Source organism: Lichenostomus cassidix, chromosome 4 (assembly GCF_008360975.1).
Source record: "Lichenostomus cassidix isolate B80296 chromosome 4, HeHo_3.0, whole genome shotgun sequence".
Lineage (NCBI taxonomy): Eukaryota > Metazoa > Chordata > Aves > Passeriformes > Meliphagidae > Lichenostomus > Lichenostomus cassidix.
Window position 1 is genome coordinate 11,081,151 of NC_139484.1, and position 18,973 is coordinate 11,100,123.

The 18,973-nt window shown below is 37.0% G+C and overlaps 1 protein-coding gene across 3 annotated transcripts in view; it reads left to right on the plus strand.

The window, feature by feature from the left end:
* INTU (inturned planar cell polarity protein) overlaps positions 1-17,739 on the plus strand; it is a 34,006-nt gene extending 16,267 nt beyond the window's left edge. Inside the window, exons 4-16 of one of the 3 annotated variants that reach the window (XM_085057862.1) lie at positions 1,714-1,917; positions 5,387-5,505; positions 5,804-5,893; positions 6,295-6,372; positions 7,158-7,410; positions 9,448-9,501; positions 10,630-10,692; positions 11,672-11,893; positions 12,285-12,689; positions 13,213-13,310; positions 13,927-14,116; positions 15,815-15,969; positions 16,842-17,739. In XM_085057862.1, the coding sequence (XP_084913988.1) occupies positions 1,714-1,917; positions 5,387-5,505; positions 5,804-5,893; positions 6,295-6,372; positions 7,158-7,410; positions 9,448-9,501; positions 10,630-10,692; positions 11,672-11,893; positions 12,285-12,689; positions 13,213-13,310; positions 13,927-14,116; positions 15,815-15,969; positions 16,842-16,953 (2,043 nt within the window). In that variant the 3' untranslated portion in view covers positions 16,954-17,739. Of the gene's footprint in view, positions 1-1,713; positions 1,918-5,386; positions 5,506-5,803; positions 5,894-6,294; positions 6,373-7,157; positions 7,411-9,447; positions 9,502-10,629; positions 10,693-11,671; positions 11,894-12,284; positions 12,690-13,212; positions 13,311-13,926; positions 14,117-15,803; positions 15,970-16,841 lie in introns of those variants that run through there. The other 2 variants (XM_085057863.1, XM_085057864.1) reach the window with 2 other exon arrangements.
* The last annotated feature ends 1,234 nt before the right edge of the window (positions 17,740-18,973 follow it).

Consider the following 18,973-nt stretch of genomic DNA (forward strand, 5'->3'; position numbering starts at 1 on the left):
CAGAACAGAAAGGGGTAGTGCAGGACAGGAGAGCAGGATTGCCTGCAGTGTGTACCAGGGAGGAGGAAGAGGAAAGAGAAAAAAGGCTGACAGCAGCCCAAACACAAGAGGAGAAAGTCAATGGAAAGTGCTGGGAGAAGGGGTAAAGTGGAACAGGAAGGTGGCAGCCAGTGACAAATGTAGCTGTAAGAGCTGACAATGGCACTTCTCTCTGAGCTAGTGTGACAGGCAGTGGGCGTTTTAAACATTGTTATTTCTTGCTGGCACTCCCGTCTTGCAGTATGTGTACACACATACACAATTATAAAAATTATTTGGTTTGAAATGTATAAATTACCTCTGCTTGGGTTTCTCAAAATTTATCGCAGCTGGGAAAATATAAATGGATTTTGTTGCATCAGTCCTTAGGTTAAACCATCACTGATTTTAACATGCAGGATTTGGTGTGATATGTTATGTTCAGAACTTCCCAGTCATTAGGCATGTTACAGGTATTTCAAGGCAGACAAACAGTCTTGAGTAAAAACATATGAAAGAGGGAACTAAGAGCATGCCTGCTTAGTCCAAATACATCTTCAGTCACTTTGAAGACTGACAAAAAATAAGGGCTCATCCAAGAACATAAATGAATTTTTTCTCATTGGAAATTAGAATTTTATCCTCAGTCAAGAGCTAGGTGTTTCTCATATCTCCTTATTTCATACTTAGGATAATGTGTTCATTCACAAAAAAAGAAAAAATCACTTTCATCACTGCTGAGACAACTAACAAACACCATTTTTGTAAGTCAGTACTTATAAAAAGTAGGTCTGTAAAGCAAATTTTGAAACATATTTCTATATCGTTTGGATTATGTGTTGCTTGTGTGTTAGGAAATATGCATTTATTCTAAAATTCCTGGGTTTTAATTTATTTGGGAAATAAGGGACAGTAAACATCATATTTTTGGCAAAATAAGCTTGATCATCTAAATTTTTAAGGTTTTATTTAAGAGAGGATGCTCTGATTCTGTTTTCATCTTTTTTCTTCTAAAGACAGCACAGCAGGGGATATAAACAACTTTTATGCTACTTGGTAGCTGTGTAAATTGTTCAATACAGCAACAAAACTCTTATTTGCTGATTTTACAGTTACAAAAAGGAGAAAAGTTGAACATATTGGAAATGAAAGATTGAAAGAATTGCTACTGTTACAATTTAACAGATTTTTGCAGTCCAATGTAACTTTTAATGGGTTTCCCCGTGCAAATGTGTCAGTGCACTCAAAATGGCAGAGAAATGGTCAAGAAAGAGCCTTCAGGATATGTACTTAAGAAACTGCTGACATTTTGAAAGAAGTCAAATACTGTGTGTCTTTCAAAGGCATGGTAATGGGTTTTGTGTTCAAACAAAGCCAGAGCAGTAAGTATATTTTTCCATTCTCAAAACCATAAGAATTAAGTATGAAAACACAGCAAACCACATGCTTACTCACATGGTTCATAGAGCATGTAATAGCTGGCTTTGTGCTTTGTAATAGATGGTTATGTAATGTTGAATGTATAATTGGTTTTCTTGAAACAGCAGGAATTTTGTATGCTTACATCTTCATCAGTAAAGCTGAGGCTGAGAAAACCTAACCTTCTAAAGGGCTCAAACTGCATCTGTTTCATCTGATATTGGAATGTAATTGTAAGTACAGCCTCATTTTCACAGTAATTAATTACCTTAATAGGTTAAACTTACATTTGAAACCTCAATATTTGAGGCTGAAGGACCTTCTCAGCAAAGGAACAAACAGGCACAGTCAAGTATGAACAATCTGGTTCGGTTCCTGTGGGGAGAGGACAGCTTGGACCTTCAGCAGGCTGTACAGGACGTGCCTCACATTGTCATGTTCCTCACGCTGAAACTGGACTCTGAGACATCCAAGGATGAGGTATGTGGCTGACTAAACACAGCTGAGGTGAAAGGTAACAACTGACCACAGCAACTGCTATGACACTTGATGTAAAAGGATAAATAAAAAATCCTGCTAATGGATTCGAGTTGTGAATCATCTGTAAAATACCCATTTAGGCAGAAATAAAGCCTGAAATTCCAGGGGAGAAGAAACTTTCTGTCTTGAAATGCTAATGTGCCTTTTCTTAGAGGACTCTGGCATGTCTGCTGTTAGCAATCAGCCACTGATTCTTGCTTGGGCAGCATTTTAGAGCCCAATGAAATATTTTCCCTTTGTCCTGTAAAGCTTCCTTTCACATCTCTTTCCTTTTTGTGTTCTTCAAAAAAATTTTGCCAGTGTACATGTAAGCCATTGTAAGTTTGTGTAGATATTGTTCAGGATGTAGCCATAGCTACAAATACTCCTCTCCACATAGGGAAACAAAGCTGAGGTTGGCCTCTTGCCCAGTCTGAAAATGACAAGTGGACAAAGTGGGATTTTTGGGGACAGACATTTGGAAAGAGACTCTTCTCCCCTTGTGTGAATTCTCAAATTTAGCACTGTGTACCAGTGATCTTAATATTATATGTGATTGGGAGACATCAGACAAAACAAAGGTTTTTTCAGTCCCTGGGACCTGGGATGACAGGACAGTGATGGAGTCGGGAGCAGAAGGAAGTAATTTTGCTTTCTGTCCCTTGGAATTTATCCTTAGATTGAGACACCTTTTTTTTTTAAATATTATTTTTCAAGTGGCACAAGTCTATATTGTTCTGCTGGTGATGTATAACAGAGAAAAAGTGTAACAGGTACACAAAATGGGGTTTAATTTTATTTTCTACAGACAGGGCTGGGAAAAAGAGCCCTAGAAAATTGCATGATATCACAGTATGTAGTAGTCCAAGACTGCTGTTTTGTGGGGATAGAACACATATGGACAGTTGCTGTGGGCTTGAAGACTTGTGTTTTCTTGACCACATAAACTTTAGGAAATATTTTTTTAAATTATTTCAGGGCCTCTGGCTCCTCTCTTACACATGTAAATGCCTGATTGCAATTCCTGCACTTCACAGTAAATTGAGTACTGGTTTCTTGCCCCATTGTTTCTTTACACTCTCCCAAGAAACAGGATTAATCCTGAACATTGAGCAGAGGTAAAAGAGGGATTGTAGTGCCCTTGTTGTCCCTTCACAACATGGAATAATTGTTTCCTGAGAAGTCTTGGCAATTATGCAGCCCCAAATATGTTGAGATGCTTTGCTGATATAATCAAGCTCTTTATAACATTTCCTTACAAAAGAATGCCGTCTTCTTTAAGGCATTTGTCTTTAATTTCATTTACTGAACTTCAGGCAACTTATATCCTGTAGATGTACTGTCCCAGATTTGTTTAAGCAGTACTTCAAATGAGTAGGGAAGTGATGGCGCACCAATGCCATCCTGCACAATAAAAATATAATGATCCCTTAATAAGCTGCTTTACCCATATCCAGAGGAGGCACAGTATGCAGATCACATCCGTGTAAACTATGGCAACTAGAACTAGATGCACTTGTGAGCTTTTGGCACCTAAAATAGAATTAATGAGCTTTAAGACCTGTAAGCTCTGTCTGCTCAGCTATAAAGGGAAGTGGCATTGGGAATCATTTGGGATGTGTGTATGCCTGTGGGGGGTGTCCCTATGGTAACAGTTTCAGTGCCTAAGGTAACAGTTTCGGTCCTGTCATTTTCTGTATTTTAATTTAAGGTAGGTATTACAATTATACATCATTTGTACCAGTGCACAACTCTAACATCTTTGTGTTTGATCTGATTTTGGCAATACCATGTCTTGAATAATGTTCATGTTCTTCCTACATGATAGTGTTACTAGAAGAGTCTGTCCAGGTTTGGGGGTTTGGGTTGAGGGAGGGTTTACACTTCATGGAATGAGCTACTTGTCATTTATTGATTCCATTGTTGTTGGCCTGTGACCTTTGGGCTTGCTTTAGAGTCAGCTGATCTGGTGGCACATGCTGGCCCTTGCTAAATCACTATATCCATACATGATAACAGCTCTGCCCTTTTATTACAGTTGGCTTTTCTTTCCCTGAGAACATGTAAAGATAATTCACAAATAAATTTTGTGTAAAGGCCCCAGTTCATAACTGGGGGGTGTCGAGGCAGGGAAGGCTCTTTCTAGCCCTTTGTAGTATTGTAATTAGAAAACAGCAGGGTTTCTCCAGTTGAGGGATTGATTCCAGAAAAAAAATATCCTTGTCACTAATGAGTATTTATAAATAGAGTTAATTAAATTGGATATGAATGAAGAGTTTGTAAGGTCCTTCTGTAATGAAACTTTGCATTCTTTTAGTCTTGGTGAAGGAAAATTTTCTAATGGGTGTTGGTACTGGCTGAATTTACTTAGTGACACAAAACAGGGAAGTTAATCATGCCTGTGTTTCTTTTGTTTGTGTAGAAAGATAATTTACTATAATCTTTGCAGTGGATATGCTTAATATTACATGCATTATTTTTGGCCTGACATGATTTGGCAGAAAGCAATAAACGCAGGGGAATCATGTTTGCTTATTGCTATATTTTTATGGTTGCTAAAATAATACAAAATTTTTGAACGTGCTTGCATTAAAAAATTACTTTATAAAAATGGATAGAAAAAGAAAAATAATTCACAAATATTTATCTCTGTGGAGCTTTAGTTTCAAATGACTTGTGTAAGAGTATCTTACTGGTGTATTTTAAAATTTTAGTCTATTCATCAGTTATGTTTTATGCTATACAAATAAAGCAGCTAGGTAGGGTTATATAAAGAGAGACTGAAGTTTCCATATTGTTCATTTTGAAGAGTTGTATGTGTGATGATGATTTAAGTTAGAATTTAAATATTGACAGAACTGTACAAATACCTGAATCAGAGAATGACAGAATGGTTTGGTTGGAAAGGACCTTAAAGATCATCCAGTTCTAACCCCTGCCATGGGCAGGGACACCTTCCACTGGGCCAGACTGTTCCAAGCCCCATCTAGCCTGGCCTTGGATACTTCCAGGGATGAGGCATCCACAACTCTGGGCAACCTGTGCCGATGCCTCAACCTCACAGTAAAGAATTCTTCCTCTGTCTTGGCATTACATGTATTAACTGTGTACTTAAAGCTGTAAGGTGCAGTGGCTCCACTGCTTGTCATTTTACATTTCTCCATGTAGTAATGATTCTAAATAAGCCATGCTTTTCTATAAAATAGAGAAGTTAAAACTGTCAGAAACATCCATGTGCATTTTAGAACTTTCCGGTATGCCTATTCAGCCCACTGCTTGTTTCAATATCATATGAAAGGATATGATAAAAAATTTCATGTTTTAAAAAAAAACTGTTGCCACAAAAAAAATCATTATCTTGTTTTCTGTGGGGATTTTTGGAGGGGTTTTGGTTTTGGTTTGCTTAACTAACAGCTGACTTTCTTCACAGCAAGAAATTCTTTATCAGTACCCCATATCTGAAGCATCCCAAAAACTGAAAAGTGTGAGAGGGATATTTCTCACACTGTCTGACATACTGGAAAGTGTTACTGGTACCGAGATTATCAGGTAAAAGTATTTGAAATGTAATTACTATTGTTATTACTTTATACATACATATACAGCAAACATGGGTCATGCACCGAGTTCTAGACAAAACCAGAGCAACTCAACCTGTTTAGGCAGTAACCCTTTAACTACAACAACATGCCTGAAGTTGGACTGCTCAGCTTGGATGTGCATTGATTTGGGGGAATTTCTTTGTAGTGGGTAGCAGTGACTAGGATTTTTAGTTCAATTAAATGGTTTTCAACTCCTTTATAACTTCATAGTGTTAACAGAAATACTTCTGGTTTCATTTTTCTAGTTCCTCCCTTTTCTTATGTGAAAAACTCATTCAAGTTGTTTACTGGAAAGAATCTGACAAGTTGCTTGTAATTGGCCTTCCTGAAGAAAAGTGAGTTTCAAAAGAAAGGTTTTATTTTCCTTTAAATTTTGTTTTGTGTCCTCAAATTGTACTCTTCTAAAAAAAAGGCAAGAAAGGGAGGGCTTAAATGTACTCTTTTTACTGTAACTAGTTTTTAAACCCATTATTCCACTTTTTTGATTAACTATATTCACATCTTTTATATATCCATTGTTGCCGTTTCTTTTTCATTTCCTCTGAAGAAAATAAGATCCCACTAATATTTGTAAGTTAGAGAAGAGTAATATTCTAGGATTTGGTAAACTCAAGTGCTTTGTAGAGACTGCTGAATAACATCAGTAATATTACATATTTATACATTCTAAAAGGACTGCTTATTCATCATAAAGATGTTATAATCACAGCTGTACATTTTAATTTTTATTTCTTAGTGTGCCACTTTCTCAGCTGAGGAACATGATTGAAGATGTTGTCCGGACCTTGACATTCATGTACAGCTCTTTGGACAAGTGAGTTCTTTCAAAAGTATTTTCTTTTCAGTCACTCATTTTTCATTGGTGCTCACTGGAAAAGACAAATAGGAGGATTCATTTTAATGTTTCCAGGGAGTTTCTTTTCATGTTCCTTTACACTTGTATAAAAACCAGAATTCTGTTCTTCTTGCCTTCTGGTTTCAGCCTTAACACTAGTAAGACACTTTTTAAGCAGTCTTTGTCACTTCAGAAAGTTTTATCCTTGATTAAGTTAAGTCATTCACATAATTCAAGTCACTGTGGATGTCAGCAGCACTCTGCAAGTGTTATCCTTTATGTCTGTAAAACACACTTGTGTATCAGTGTTACATTTTTAATAAACACTCTGGACTTCTCAACTCCATTTGGCAGGGTGACTGTCTTTCTCTGCATTTGGAAATCACCCAGGAGATTTTCAGTCTGACTGTTACCTAAATAAAATTGCCCAGGTGGATTATTCATACACTTGCATTTAATTCAGGGTTAATGTGTGTATGCCATAGAGAAAGAAAAAGAATAAATCTCAGTTTCCAAAAGGATGAGACTGATGTTTCTACTCACCTTAAGTTGCTCTAAGACATCTACTATAATACCATACAATGTTTTAGTTTGTTCTTTATTTGTAGGTACTGCCTGGACATTAGCCTAGTGTTTTTTTTCATGTTAAAAATACATCCAAATGTAGCATCGTGCTGTAAAGAGACTTGTGTAGCACTCAGGGTTATACAAACAAGCTGCAAATTTCTCAGTGTTATTCTAACTTGGAGTTCATGTTTGTCCAGCGCTTTTTGCCAGGTGGAAAATGTTTCTCGCCTGGATCATTTTTTCAACCTGTTCTTCCAGCGTGCCCTTCATCCTGCGAGGCTCCAGTGCAGCCCCAGCCCCAGAGCTCAGCACCAGCATTCCTGCAGTGCCCTCTTCCTAGACAGCCTCCCAGGCCTGCGCTGGCTGACACTGCCTCAGGAAATCAAGGTCATGTCCTTTTCGCATCTCTCTAGGAAAACCTGGGCATCAGAGGCCAAAGAGTCGATGCAGGTGTCTTCTGCTGTTACTGTGCAATTTATCTAAGTGCTTTGCCCATCTCAGACAGTCCATTTCCCTATAAAATTCAAGTCTGGAGCAACACCAGCATTCCCACAGGATTGCTATTGTGAGTGTAATTGGGTGGCTTGAGAGTTATCTAGGAAGAGAACAGGAAGAGTAGAGAAAGCAGCCCCTGGTATGTAGCTATATGTTTGATTTTGATCATTTAAATATTGTACCAGGGAGGAAATACTACTCTAGAAGCCCATGTACAGCTCATAATTTAGGAGAGTTATAAATGGCTGTTGCAGAATCAAAATAAATATCCATATGTCATTTGTTGATATCTGACAGGTGCAGTTTTTCTGCACCATTTCACACTGTCAGGTTAGCTCCATGTTAGAAACTGAATTGTGCTTTAAGCAAGACAACAGGTAGATCACAGTAAATAACATTATAGCTGCCAGTCATAAATCTCATTTTCATTGCTTTAGTATCTGTGATTCCAGTGTAAAATATGTTAGTCTTGTCATGGTAGAGTTTGTTTTTTAATGAGTATTTGCTGTGATTTAATGCAAATAAAACAGCTGGGAAATTTTAAACTCATAGTTTGCTTCATGGAGAGATCCAAAATACTTGTAAGTTTGTAGATAACATAGGTAAGGCTAATTCTAATTATTAGAAAATTATTCTAATCTGAGCTGACCATAAACTCCATCATCAAAGCTTATTTCATCAGCAACAACAAAAGAACATGGTACTTGCTTAAAGAGACTGTGTGGAAAATTGTGTGATGGAAAATTAAAATTGCTTCTCAGAATGGCTCTGTGAAAGGCCTGAGTATGGATGTTCAAAATTGCCTTTATTCTGCAGTGGCATATTCTGTAATTTATAGGTCTTTATTTGAAGATAATATTAACTAGGACTCTCCTGCATTTCTGATTTTTATGTTTAATAAGACCTCAAATAAAATTTTCATGGGAGTGTTTGGAGGGGAAGGGATGAAGCATTGAAGTCTTTCAATCTCCTATTGACAGGGTTTGCAGAATGATACCAGGTTTGCTATGATTCAGTAAGTTGTCAGGGATATTGCAAGTTATGCATCAGTCCATGCTATTGTTTCCAAACAGATTCCTGTTTGCTGGTGAGGCCTTCTCTCTTTCCTCCTCTAAAGGAGAATTGTCTTCTTTATCATTCACATTTGCCAGAAAAGTGGTGTTGTTGCAGAAGATGACATTTCCAGTGAGCCTTTTAGTGAAGATCTTGATATTCTATAAGGAATATAAAACTAAAAATGTCAGTTCTTTAGGCAGAAAGCCATTTAATTTTTGACTGGGGAAAAGCTGAGAGGCTGGTTAGTTGTTGACTGCCAACAGCGTTGCTGACATTTCTCTGTTTGAAAACTGGCTGTATTTCAATTAGAGGCAGCCTGTTAGTACAGCCCAATAAGCGTGTAATTATGGGATTTAGGTTCTTTTCATTAAGTAGCACATTTATGTCATGAGTTTCAGTGCCTAGGACCAAGGAAAGTACTCTTAGTAAACATTAACCAACAGCTCTTGCAGTTACAGAAATAAGAAAACTTAAAGCAGTTTCAATAGAACAAAGATAATGTGTGAGAGAGTTTTGGCAGCTTCCCCAGAGATAAAAAACTTAAATCCATTGGGTAAAAGATTTTTCTGATAACTCAGCTGGATGCAGTAGTGTGCCAGATTCGTCTCTAGACCTTGTGTTTTAAAGCACACTGAAAGTAAGAGTGACATCTCCTTTGTACCAAACATTGGGTTCAGCAGGCACACAAGCAGAAAAATTGTACCATTTCAAAGAGCAGGGAAATAGACAGCAATTAGGAAGGATTTTCCTTTAATCTGGTAACTCGAGGTGTTCTTGATATCTGATGTTACTAATGAAAAATGGGTGCAGGTTTTTATCCACTCACTTTGTACTTGTGAATCCTAATCTGAGACAAGCAAGACAGAGTGAGCTATGCTATTACTGGAAATTAATGTGTTGGAAATCTCTACTAAAAGGACTGTTTGAATATTTCAGATGGAAATTGACACAGCGCTGAGTGATCTGGAAGCAGCTGACTTTGCAGAGCTGGTAAACATTTTATTTTTGTTTGCATTTCTCCTTGCCTTGCTGTCCCATTCAGTGGTTTATAAACAAGTACTATTTTCAAAATCCATCAACTTCTTTTACTTGAGGGGGAGTCAAAGCAGTTTATCCTGAATTGCTCTCCATGTTTAATATTATAACGTATTATAATCTAATAGGATTAGTCACTGAAAACTTGTCAGTTAGTATAAGTTAAGTCCATGGGGTGTCTACAAAAACACTAATTTCAACAGAGGTGATTTTTGTTACATTGCTTCTTTGTATAAATAACTGTCTCCTTCCCAAGCAATTGTGAATAAACTCAGAAACATCTATGGAGCAGAACTTAATTTTCCAGTCTGTAGAAAGCAATTACAAATTATGCTTACTTTTAATACTGTTAAAGGAGGTAATAGTAATTTACTTAAATAACTCTAGGCTCTGGAAGGTGTAAATACATTGACATTTCAGCTTTCCTTGGTAATGAAAGCTCTCCTTTGTAATGTTCTCATGTTCCAGAACACTTACTTTAAAATTCTATTTAAAAGAATCCCTGCACTAAACAACCTGGATGATTATTTACAGAAAACAGTTTGTAAGTTGCAGTTTATTGCACAGAAATTGATTCCACCTACTTAACTTAAAATACAGTATATCCATCTAAAAGCAGTGCTACTAGTGGGAGAGCACTGGGCATTGAAAGATGAATGAATGGGTATATCTTGCATAAAATGTCAAATACTGGAGAAAAATGCTTTGGCTCCAAAGTTTTACTCTAGGAGGGCCCCTGGTGTCACAGCTATGCTAAAGCTACTTTACTGTTAACTGTGCAAATATATCCTAACAAAAGTGGTTCATGGATACATAACAATTAAATAGGAAAGTAGTTATTTTGAGCTGAAATTTTTAGAGAAAATCATAATGACACAAAAGTCAATCATGGAGGCTAAAAACTTGGTGTTTCCCTTAACTGCTCGCTGTTAACTGCTGTACTGGTAATAACAGGTGGTCAAATATGAAAGTATTAAATAACATCTTGATTACAACTGACCAGAATTAGTTCCTTTGCATTTGGTAAATAAAACAAAAACGCTGAATTAACAATTATACAATGCTTTTTTTTCCCCCCTGCAGTCTGAAGATTATTATGACATGAGAAGATTATATGTGATCCTGGGCTCTTGTCTCTTCTATAAGGTAGTATTAATGATTAAGACCTAAAGATTAGGAAAATGCATCTAGAAATCTAATTTAGTCTTTCAGAATCTCACAAATCTGGAATGAATATATGACTGATTTTAGCATCTATTTCTGTAACAGAAAAAGTCAGTGTTAGGAAATTATATGGACTATATGAACAGTAAGAACAAAAATACTTCTTTAAAACTGGAATATTTTGTTGTGGAATCCAATGATTGGAAAGAGATAGAAATAAGAAAGTGAAAATAGTCAGTTCAACTGAGACTGTAGGATATTCTTACAGGAACTCTTCTGTTAATTTTGATTTTTTAATTGCGGGTGTTCTGTCTTTAATCTGTCTTGAAATCCAAGACTTGAGAAATTGTATTGACAGCTTTCTTCACTTTCATTCATAACTTTATGTAGCTGTAGTAATACAGACAGTGTAATCAACAGTATAAAGAGGAGGTAACAGCCTTTTCTTGAAGAAAACCTGCATTTTAACAATTTTATCAGGCAATTTTCTTAGTATTGGGATTGTTATAGGCAAGTGGAGCTGCACAGTACTTGTCCAAACATGACAGCACTTCATCTGTAAAGCCCTTAGTGCTGGAACCACTGTTGTGTTGTGGATCTTCTTTGGAAATTTTATTCATTCCAGTGAAAGTTCACTATTTTTGGTGAGAGAATTAAATGAGAATTCAAGCGCCTTAACACTGTTTTGCAATCTGTGAAAGCCCAGCTCACCTTTGGTATCTTGCATATATGCTGATGGTTTGTTTGTTTGTTTTTTTATATTTAGTGTTTTGATTATTTAGGTGTGCCCCAAAAGCTCAGTGTTGTACAGCTGTACACCAAAAGGAAAGTCTGTGGCCAGAAACCTAAAGATCTCAGTGCATGTGGAGCAGGGATATCTCTGTATGGAAAGTGCTGTGAAGTGCTACAGGCGGTGCTGTATTTCTCACTGAACACACTTCCTTTTCTGTGTTTAATTAAGGGTTACTTGATTGGTAATCACTTGCCAAAGGAGGATCTTGTTGATGTTGGTTTCTATTGTCGGCACTATTGTCTGTTACCCTTGGCAGCCGAGCAGAGGATTGGGCAGTTGGTGATTTGGCGGGAAGTATTCCCACAGCATCACATCCAGCCGAGTGAGGAGTCAGCTTTGACAGGATACAGGGAACCTGAAGCAAGATATTTCTTACTGATAGTTGGCTTGGTAAGTTAACAACTGCAGCATACCTGTTCTCTGAGGCTCTCTATTGCTGTTATGTATTGTCTGTTGTTCTCTAAGATCAGCACTTTCCATGCATTTCATGGGGTAATTTTGCAAAATACTCCCATTGTAGCTGTTTCATGGGATAGAATTTCCCAGAGAGTAGCATTGTTTATGTATCTGCAAAGCTTGCAGTGTTTGAAATATAAATTCTTGTTATTTTTATACGTTTTCACTTCAGTTGAAAATCTTTCAAGATTCCTGATCTCATCTTTTCAGACAACTCATGTCAGAAATGTCTGGTTCTGGTTTTTTAAAAGTGGACCTTCTTTAAAGGAAACACACAATGAGTTTGTAAGCAATTTTTTAACGTTTGCATCCTCTGTATTTACAGAGCCACTTCATGCTGTGTGTTCTGCTAGAGGCAGGAGGCTGTGCATCCAAAGCTATTGGGAATCCAGGACCAGACTGCATCTATGTAGATCAGGTCAAAGCAACCATACTCCAGCTGGAAGGAATAGATGCCAGCATAGAGGAAAGGCTGGATTCTCCTTCCGTTCCACCTTTAGCCTGTGCTGACTGGTTCTTTCCTGCAACACGGGACAGACTGGAGAGCTTGAGCACCTCGCCCATCCTGAGCAAGCTGCAGAACTCCTGCAAAGCAGCAGCCACTCCAGGGAGCAAAAGGAGCCTCCTGGGGGACTCTTCCCTCACAACCAGGAGCAGCGGAGGAGCCGAGCAGGGTGGCGAAGGTCCTGCAGAAGAGGAAAGCACCAGTGCACAGCCTGTGGTGGATCAGGTCAGAGAACTGAGGCAGAGAGGATTGATAAGGTGCTGGGGGCTTAGGGGAGGGGGCAGGTAGTTCAAACTCAAGGTGACTCTTTTATAAAAAGCACATTGTAAAAGAATAAATTTAAGAGCCCTTGAATTCAGTAGTAAATACTTCTGCTGCCTTGGGAAGCTCTGAGTCAGCTTCAGAGCCATCACACATTTTTTATTTTATCATTGCTTGTAAATATTTGGGGATTTGACATGACTGAAGTGGGCACAGCTGTGTTGAAAAAAAGCAGATCTAATTGGAGAATATCTCCAAAATAACCTATCAAAACTTAACTGCTGTACAGTTGTACAACTGCTTCTAAGCAATTTTAGTCTAAAACAGGCTATAAAATACATTTGTGTAAGTTGATGCAATTGTTTGGGCCTTATTAAAAAATGATACATTATTTTCTTCTAAGTAGGTGATCTGTTGGTTTGGTTTGATTCTGTTCTTTCTTAAGTGGTGTTTTCTCTGTTATTTCATCTATCTGCTTGTTTTTCAGGCCACTAGGAAAAAACATACCCTGCCAAACCCATTTCATTCAGGAAACTTTAAAAAGAACCCTTCAGAGAAAGATACAGAAGTTCTTAATGCTATCAAGTATGAAATTATTTTTATTAAGTGTTTCATTTTTTAGGCCATATTTGGATTGTTTTTTGAATATACACAGATAACAGAAGTCCCTGCATAATTTATTCCAACCAAAGCTTTGCTGTGCAGGGATTATCAGAATTTAATCTGTTAAACTGAGAGCTTAATTAAACATAAAAATTTGAAATAATACAATAAAAGACAGCTGTTTCTGAATAATATGCCAGTGGTGTACACACATGTCCCACATCTGTGTGACTTCGGAATTTCACAGGGAATTTTCTGGACCACACATATACAAACCTTGTGCCTCCCTGTTATCTCTAGGTGGGTGTACCATGAACAAAGCTGTTCTCTCTCCTTTTTCTTTTTTGGGGACAGTTTTTGAAAACGCAAGCCTAATGTCTGACTGGTATCACAGTTTTTTAATTTGTTGGTTATTTTAAATTTAGTATTAACAATCAGGAGGATTTTGTTGGTGAACAGATAGGAGCCTTTTGAATGCCTGTATCCATTTTTGTACTCTATTGATTGTAGTTACCAGAAAAACAATCCTGTCTTAAGAAACAAAAGTTGCAAATCATTTTAATTTTTTTGAATAAATGAATTCTCCAATTCTTTGAAGGTTGACATCTGGTCCTGAGAATACCCTCTTCCACTATCTGTCTTTGGAAACGATGCAAGGAATCTTTATTACTCCAACTCACCAAGAAGTAGCACAGCTTGGTGGCTCCATCCACCCTCAGTTAATTGAGAATTTCTACCAGTGCTGCCTTTCAATTCGTTCCATTTTCCAGCAGTCCATGAGGAAAGAGGTATGGAAGCTTGGATTTTTCTTTGTCCAATCACGTTCTCAACTCAGTATTTAGAGATTGTTTTCACTTCACTCTTTTAATGGTTCACAAGCAGGTTCCTTTGCATGTCTGCAGACTCTAAACCAAAGTGGTATACTATCTGTCAGTTGTATTTTTTAGATCCTAAAGTGACAATTCAAGTGAACTAAGTGAGAAAAGGGGAAATAACAGTACAAATTAAATGAAGGCAAGTTTGCAAATAGCAGTATCATTTTTCTTAATGTTTTGTTGATGTTACTGAAGTTCTGGTTAGACCCATGTGCCTTATAAATCATGTGGGAGTTTTTAAGTGTTAAAAAATAGTGTTAATTGGTGGATTGGTCACATGACTGAGGGGGTGTGGCTGAGTAGGACTCTGGCAATGAGCCATGTATTTTGGGCATTTCTGTTGGGAGATGTAGTAACCCAAAAGCAAGCAGAGAGAATAAATGAGTATTTCTTATTATCAAATTGCCTTTGGCTACAGCCATTAAATAGACATTTTATAGTTCAAGCCATAAAAATGAGGTTCATTCTGCTCTGAAAATCAGAAATAACTGATGAACATGTCTCTTTCAGTGAAATTTGGAGTATTTGTTTGCATACTGCCTCCAGCAATTAATGCTGAAATTGACAGGCTGTATTTTGGCATGAGGAGAATGTAAAACAATAAACAGAAATTTGCCTTTTCCATAGTGCGTGGCAAAAAATATCAAATACAGGAATGTACTATTATACTGTGTATTCTTTGTCATCAGCTAAATATTGTTATAATTTAGTATTCAAAGAACTGCACCAGTAATGAAAGTTACTGTAAACTGATCAGTAATTAATTTTGCCTCACATTTTGAGAACTGAAAATTCACAATTTTTAACTCTTAAATGTGTACAGAAATCTTGAATAAATCTTAAATTAAGCAAAAATAAGCTCTGTAGTCTTAGACCCTAAAATATAATGTTTGACCATCTTATAAGTACATTGAAAGATGTGGTTTTTGCTTCTGCATATGGCAGACAGAAGTTCCTTGAGTTATTTTTTAAGAAAAATTTTCTTTTACCTTTCAAGCAATTGATTGGAGCAGGAGTTTCACTGGCAGATCCAGAGATGAACTGAAACTTTTGCAAGGTTTATTCAAAAGCTCTGTATAAAACATAGCCCTAAAAGCTCAAGAAGACAAAAAATGTCTTTATTTTCTATGCTCTTATGCCTTCATACTGAGTAAGAGTCCAAAAATGCTCTAAGCAAAGTGCTTCAGCTGTTTATTTACAAATATAAATTCCTGCCTGGCCAAGTTTATTTGATAGACTCTTACTATCACAGTTCTTAATTAGGGAAGCACACAGAGAAAGAAAGATGAGAGCTTTTGCTGTTGTAACACTCCTTTTTAAAGAGCTGTAGTATCTCAGATGTCTTATTAGAGAAACAGTGTTGAGCCAGAAAGAAAAAAAGTCAAAAACCACGTCTAAGTCCAACTTGTGCAACAATGGAAAAGCCTTTTGATGCCAAAGTAAAAAACTGGAGAAAAGAATCATGTAAGCAAGTTAGTTACATCTTCTAAGCCTGACATTTTGACAGCAGTACCATTCATCAGAGAGTCCTGAAGAAATCACAGTTATATTTGCTAGTGTTTATGACAAAATGTTTCATTCTCTACTAACATTTCACCAGTTGTTTTACAGAAAAAGAAAAAGGCAGGCAGTGGGATTTCAGAATTGAGTAAGGCAGCTGAGGACCCTGATGTGGTAAGAGAACATGGAGTTTTGTTTGAGTGCTCTCCTGAAAACTGGACTGACCAGAAGAAACCACCACCACCAATGAACTACTGGGTTGTGGGGTAAGTTTAAAGACAAATTTCACCTCCACTTTTTCCTTTTGAATATGCCATTGTGTTCTTTAAAAATAAATCTATCTGTAGCACATCACAGAAATACTTGAGCTGGCTGACTGAGGTAGCTTTAATTTGTGACTGGGAAGTTGCGTTGGTGTGATTTCCACCTTTCAGTGAGGTGAGCTGCACCTTGCTGAGTCAGTGATACAAACAAATGAGGTGAAGTTACAATTATTGGAGAGGCTTTTTCATTGGGAAGATGTTTAAAGAGAGAAAAACAATTGTTTCCCACCACGAATGTAGGTAACTGCTGTTTGTGTAGAAAAATTAAAATCTTTAATTAAAACATTAAAAAAATGTTTATGCTACTTTTGAGATCTTTTAAAAAATAACTACAATGATACACAAGGTTATGCACAGGTACTAAAAGCTTTTCTATTTTAGCTCTTTCCCTAAAAGCTTGTTGGATTAATATGTGGCAATGTAACTACCCAGATATATTAAGTTTAAAAATTAGTAAATATGTGAATACTGGGGCTTGTTCCCAAGGTCTGTGATTGCCCCTTGTAGCCCAGAAGCTTGGATTGCTGCAAACAGACCAGCACCACAGAAGATCCTGACAACCTGAAGACTTTTTTTTTTCCTACACAGCCTGGAGAAAACTGATTAGAGAAAAACTTAGTTTAAAAATCTAGTGTATTGAAAGAGGTAAAGTAACACAGGAGAGACACCGAAATTTGCCAACAGTCTTACACAGCAGCTTGTTTTAATTTCCTACTGGAACCTCAGAGTACAACCAGAATCTGTCATTTGAGGAGAAAAAGAATAACACCTCTGATGATTTTCTTCTTTTTCTTCTTTTTTTTTGTGTCCCCCAGGAGACTCATTCTCCATCCAAAACCTCAGGAGTGTTATGTGTGTTTCCATGACTCAGTGACGGAAGCTGCTGTGGAAATGGCCTTTAAACTGTCCTTTGGCTTAGCTACCTAGAGGAGCTCCCTGCACACTCAGGCATCCTGCACGGTGGTGTTATTTCTTTAAAGTATCCCATATAAAGGGAAATTAACTCAATTTGGGTGCCACCCATGGGGTATCTTTGAAATGCTTTAAAAAATATCAAATACCTTGTGGTGTGATGCAGTTAAAACTTCAGTGGTGATTCTAATGAGCTCATCAATTGAATACTTAAAAGTATTTCAGAGGACCAAAGTTCTTACTTTTATATACTGTCACTTTTTTTATCCTGATCATAACTTTATTATATGAAAACATCACATAATTTGTACATTCACTGCTGTTCAGCGTACAATGTGCAACATAAAATGGTAAGCTGATCCTCAAAGTACCCTCTGAACATGGAAATTGGTGATGGAGGGGAAAAAAGGGTTTCCAATTACTTAGAATATTGCACATCTGAGGGCCTGAAAAATACTGAATGTTTTCAGTAGTACTGTGTTAATCAAAACAGAGAAATTTTTAAGACAGTATGTGGCACCTAGCCTCACAAAACTAAAGGCTTACCATCTTTGCTCTCTTGCACACTCAAGGATTATAGTGTGGTTGATGTTTTACTTGACTCCATGAGTTTTAACTATAAATAATACTTATATTTGTTAAAGTGAAATTTTGAAGACACAAAGAAAGATGGGGTGGTGGGAAGGGTGCTTTTAAGACTTACGCATGGACTTGGCTTATTTTATATTCATAATTTCATAATAAAAATGTGTGTTTGTTAAAGAGAAGTAAAGCATTAATTTGTTATTCTTTTTTACTTAATGTATTTTCTCTTTTGTGTTATTATTTTATTCTGCTTGCTTTTCATGACTGCTTTTCATAAAATGCATAACTAGAGTTGCATTTTAAAGAATGGGATCAAAAAATTGAAGTGTTCAGGAAAGTGAATTCAATTTCATGGGTTCTCATGACCAAATCTTTAGATCTTGTTTTCACTAGTAAATTACACTGTTTGGAGTGATTCTAACACAGTCAGTCAAATGCTTACAGTGCTCACAGAGTGATTCACAGCTTGTCTTGATCACTCAACAGTTGCTTTAGTTCCAAGCAGTAGAAGTCTTGGGCCTGAAGTGCAAACATATGATTGAAGACTCTGCTAATCAGCTTTCTCCAGGCTCTATGGTTCCTAGCAGATGAGCAATAGTATTTCAGTCTGAGGCATACAAATTGCATCAGGAGTGTGTTAGCTGTGCTCCCCATGTGTAAATCAAGTGATGTGAGATTTACTCTGTTACACCTCTTACAAGTCTGAAATAGTTGGGTATTAATTTCATGGTAAATGGAAGAAGGAGCATGGAGGAAGGTAAGCAGGCTTTGGTGCATTGCTTTTAGCTGTTTATCTTAGTGTCCAGAGGAGCCCTTTATATAATTTAGAAGAGTAATACCATTTTAAAAGTGCCACCAGGTTTCTGATACCTGTAAAAGCATCTGGCATTGCTTTAATACAGAGGGTGAGCACCCTCTCTGGCAGCCAAAATGCGTAGGGAGGCTGCTTCAGGAGAGCAGTGTCTGCACAGTCCTGTAAGTACTCTGCTATCCTGCAGTTTCCATAGTCCTAGAAGTTGCAAATCTAACCTATTTCTCATATCACTGATGTTTCACTCGTAGTTTGAGATTTTCTAGTGCTAACACCAAATTCATACGCTGTTGGTAAGTTTCAAAATAAATCCAGATTTCCAAAAACAAATGTTTGAAAAAAGAAGGGACCTGAAAAGGAAGATCTTTGGCCTTTGTTACACTTCATACCAAATAGAAGAGATATTGTATGATATACTTGGTGTAGTATAACTTTGGAAATTTTAAAATCTCTAGTTATTTTTAAAGATCCATGTTTTTCTCCATAGAATTTTTCTGCATTGGTGGTTTGGCAAATGTTACACAGTATTTCCCAACACAGGCTCTAAAGGTTGCTTTCAAGGACAAATGCAAACGCATTTTTATGTCCAGAGGAGATGAAAAACAGGTAAAAATAATCTTTTGCATATTAGTTTTAATA